Here is a 3,935-nt window from a genome sequence, read left to right as displayed (position 1 = left end):
CCTCTGGACCCATGGCTCCAGTTTCTCAATGTCCTTTTTGAATTGTGGTGCACAGAACTGGATTCCAGGTGGGGCCTGACCAGAGCAGAACAGAGTGGCACTGTTACTTCCCTTGATCGAGACACTACACTTCTATTGATGCTGCATAGAATCGCATTGGCCTTTTTAGCCGCTGCATCACAGTCTTGACTCATGTTCAACTTGTGGTCTTGTAGGACTCCCAGAGCCCTTTCCTATGTACTGTTGCTAAGCTAGGTATCCCTCATCCTACATCTAGGCATTTCATTTTTTCTGCCTAAGTGCAGTGCCTTACATTTCTTCATACTGGAATTCCTTCTGTTAGCATTGGCCTTTCTAATCTAATAAGGTCACTTTGAATTTTGAGCCTCTCCTCTGGGCGGGTTGTTCCCCAATTTCCAGTGAATTCCCCAGAATCTGGGGAATTTAATTAATTTCTTTCTGGGCATTTTGATAATAATAATAATAATAATAATAATAATAATAATAATAATAATATTGTGGAATTCCGGGGATTTTGGCAAAACATTCTGGGGAATTGAGGCTTGTTGGCAAGACTGCTTCTGGGGTATTAGCCACTCCTCCTAATCTGCCTCCCTCCCACCCACCCAGCCCCATAGCAATGGGCAGCCCCCTGCCCACAAGACATGCACACATCTAGTCAGCAGCTCCATGGGTTTATTGCCTTGGACAGATGGCTTCCTGCCCCACAAGCATTGCCCTGGGAGAATAGGTGCCACACTGGGCCAGAGTCCTTCTCCTTTGGCTGGGTACTGCAGAGGTCTTCTGCTCAGGGCTGGCATTGGGACTCTCCTCTCTGGTAGGACATGCCCCATACCCACACCAATAGAGGCCTGCCTCATGCCACCCATCCATCTTCCTCCTACCTGGGCAAGGAGGGGAAGGCCATGGGCCAGGGGCCCCACACTGGCCAGTCCTTCCCCTCCTTGGCTGGACAAATGGAAGAAAAGCATGGCCACCACAGGGCAGCCCTTGCCCCCCCCAAATTAGCCCCTAATCCACCAATTCCACAAGCAGGCTCCTTCCAATGCCCTCTCCCCAGCACCAGGGTCTATGGGCATAGGAGTGGCACAGGACACCATTTCCTGCCACAAAAACGTGTCTGGGGAAGGGGCATTCATTCTAATGCATACCCCCCACCCATACCCACTGGGGCCACTAGCCCAGCAGGGCACGCAGGAGCTCCGGGAAGTTGGGGGTCCCCCAGCCAGTGACAGGGTCCCAGGACGGAGTGGCGCAGAATCCCTGGCCCTCCACAGTGGCGTCCAAGCAGGAGAGGTGGCACCCGGTGGTGACCTAGGAGAAAAGGGAAGGAGAGGGTGGGCATCTGAATGAGACTGACACTTTCTCAAGAGGGCATGGACTCCCTTCCCCACAAACACACAGGGCCACGGGTGTGGGAGGTTCACCCCATGCACACTTACATCATAGAGGGCAGTGCCATGGCCCTGATCCTGGAGCCGGTAGAGGACTGGATTGAGGAAGCCCAGTGGGGGCAACCCACGCTGCAGGCGGCGGTCATTGATCAGCGCAAAGACTCCAGCCACCACCGGCGTTGAGGCCTGGAACGGGACACAAGAGACCCCCATGCCCCAGTTATTCCAGACCAAGGTTCTCCTGGCATAGGGGGCACAGGAAAGTGGGGGGAAGTCATGAGAAAGGGGTGAAAGTGGAGGTTCTTTTCCAGTTCATGCCTTACATTTAAGCCTTTTGACCAGCAGAAATTCCCAAAATGTCCTTCATTCTGAGCACCACTAAGAAGCCCACTGAGTAACACCATGTTTGCTGTTCCCCTTCGAGAACTTGGTCTACTTAACAGCCTGCAAATAGGATAAGAGTAATCCTTCTGAAGTTCTTTTTTCCTAGGAGCAGCAGCAGACAGAACTCGCACCCAGAGCTCAAGGCACTTTTGTTGTTTCTCGAAGGGGAAATGGACAGCAAACCTGTTAGGCAACGGGCTGCTTCTAGACGCAAAGCAAATGTTGAAAGGGTTTCCCTCACTTTAATTTCAGCACAATGGACAAATGAAAGGAATAATTTAAATGTTAAGGCTTTGTTGCTAGTAGAGTACAATGTTAAGCATTTGCTTTGCTCCAAGTTCTGTAAGTATATTTCAGGCCAACAAGGAATTTTAACAAAGATAAATTAATCAGAAAAAATATGGATAATAAAAGACAGTAAAGACACCACCTGAAATGTATTTATATTTATACAAGTGTTTTTAGGTTTTATTGGTCATGTCCTACATTTTGTGGTGCCTTGTCCTCCTTTGTGGTTATGAGTGCCCTCCACCCCCAACACAGCCCCCTACTCACGGAGGTGCCGGAGACCCAGGGCAGCGGGATCCGGTTGGACACCACCCAGTAGTTGTCGGACAAGGCGGCCAGGTCTGGGTAGGCCCTCCCGGTGCTGTTGTAGTAGCTGGAGGGGGGCAGATGAGTAGCCGTGCTGAGGAAGCGCTTCACAGCGGCCACCTGTCGAGGGGGTGAGTGAAGCAGAGGTAGGGGATGCAGCCAGGCTGACCGCGGGCACAACCTTCACCCACCCCATCCATGCCAACCAGAACTTCCTTGTGTTGAACACAAACAAACACACATCCTACTCAGCAGCTCCATAAGATTGGTCACCAGGCATGCAGCGTGTGGTGTGTGTGTGTGTGTATGTGTAAGGTCTGTGTATGGCTATACAACCAGGCCAGTGCCAGGCCCAGGCATGGCTGTGTATGGGAGGCATGCAAACAGAGGGGCAGGCAATAAGTGTACAACAATAATAAAAACAGCAGTGAGTCCTCCACACTAGATGGGGTTAGAGACATAGAAGTGGAAAAGGACAAATGAATCACAGAATCATAGTCGGGAGAGACTCCAAGGGTCATCCAGTCCAACCCCATTCTGCAAGGCAGGAACACCAAATCAAAGCACCCCCCACACATGGCCCTCCAGCATCTGTTTAAAAACCTCCAAAGAGGGAGAATCCACCACTTTCTGAGGGCTCATGTCTCACTGTCAAACAGCTCTTGCTATCAAGTTCCTCCTAATGTTCAGGTGGAATCCCTTGACCTATAGTTTGCATCCATTGTTCCGGATCCTGTTCTCTGGAGCAGCAGAAAACAAGCTTGCTCCCTCCTCAATATGACATCCCTTCAAATATTTAAACAAGGCTATCATATCACCTCTTAACTGTCTCTTTTCCAGGCTAAACATCCCCAGCTCCCTAAGTCTTTCCTCATAGGGCCTGGTTTCCAGGCCCTTCACCATTTTAGTTGCTCTGCTTTGGACACATGGCTGCAGTTTCTCAACATCCTTTTTGAATTGTGACCAGAACTGGACACAGCATTATTCCAGGTGAGGCCTCACCAAAGCATGAAGAAATACTATTTTTTTAACCCAAGAAAACATCTCTCTAGGAATCTAGGTCCTCCAGGACAATCCTAGGTCAACACCTGTCAGAGGTTGATTAGAGAACTGAGCTGGAGTTCCTACAAATGCCTAGAGCAGTGTTCTCTCTAGGAATCTCTAGGCCCTTCCTTGTGACCTTTTGCAGAGGCTGATGACAGAATCTCGCTGGAGGAGCTAGATTCCTAGAGAGAACATACTAATCAAATCTGCAGTAGTCAAATCTGCATTTGTGGAGGGCCGACTGTATTTCTCTCCCCGTGGGTCAAGACGGGGAACAACAACTATTAACAGAGAAACTGCATCAGCTGAAACACACATCAATTTCAAATGAAAAATAAGATGCACACATATTAAAACAATCCACATTTAAAATTCACAATTTGTTCAAGGGCTCACCTGGAATTTGGGCATGGGGAAAACATTGCTGAAACCACCGCCACTGATGTAGTCGGAGATCTCGGCGCTCACTAGGAAGGGGTGCTGGAAGGAGGTCCCCCC

General features: G+C 49.7%; 1 protein-coding gene across 1 annotated transcript; it reads right to left on the bottom strand.

Annotated features, from left to right (window-relative positions):
• Nucleotides 1-679: 679 nt before the first annotated feature.
• On the bottom strand, nucleotides 680-3,932 carry TPP1 (tripeptidyl peptidase 1; the record flags this gene model as incomplete). Its single annotated transcript, XM_042444178.1, has 4 exons — nucleotides 680-1,335; nucleotides 1,464-1,601; nucleotides 2,355-2,513; nucleotides 3,834-3,932. Coding segments are annotated over 4 exons (534 nt in total), but the record flags the coding sequence as incomplete, so codon positions are not given.
• Nucleotides 3,933-3,935: the final 3 nt, after the last annotated feature.

This window comes from Sceloporus undulatus, unplaced genomic scaffold (genome assembly GCF_019175285.1).
Source record: "Sceloporus undulatus isolate JIND9_A2432 ecotype Alabama unplaced genomic scaffold, SceUnd_v1.1 scaffold_3730, whole genome shotgun sequence".
NCBI lineage: Eukaryota > Metazoa > Chordata > Lepidosauria > Squamata > Phrynosomatidae > Sceloporus > Sceloporus undulatus.
Note: the sequence above shows the minus strand (reverse complement) of the source record. Positions and strands in the feature narration are given on the sequence as shown.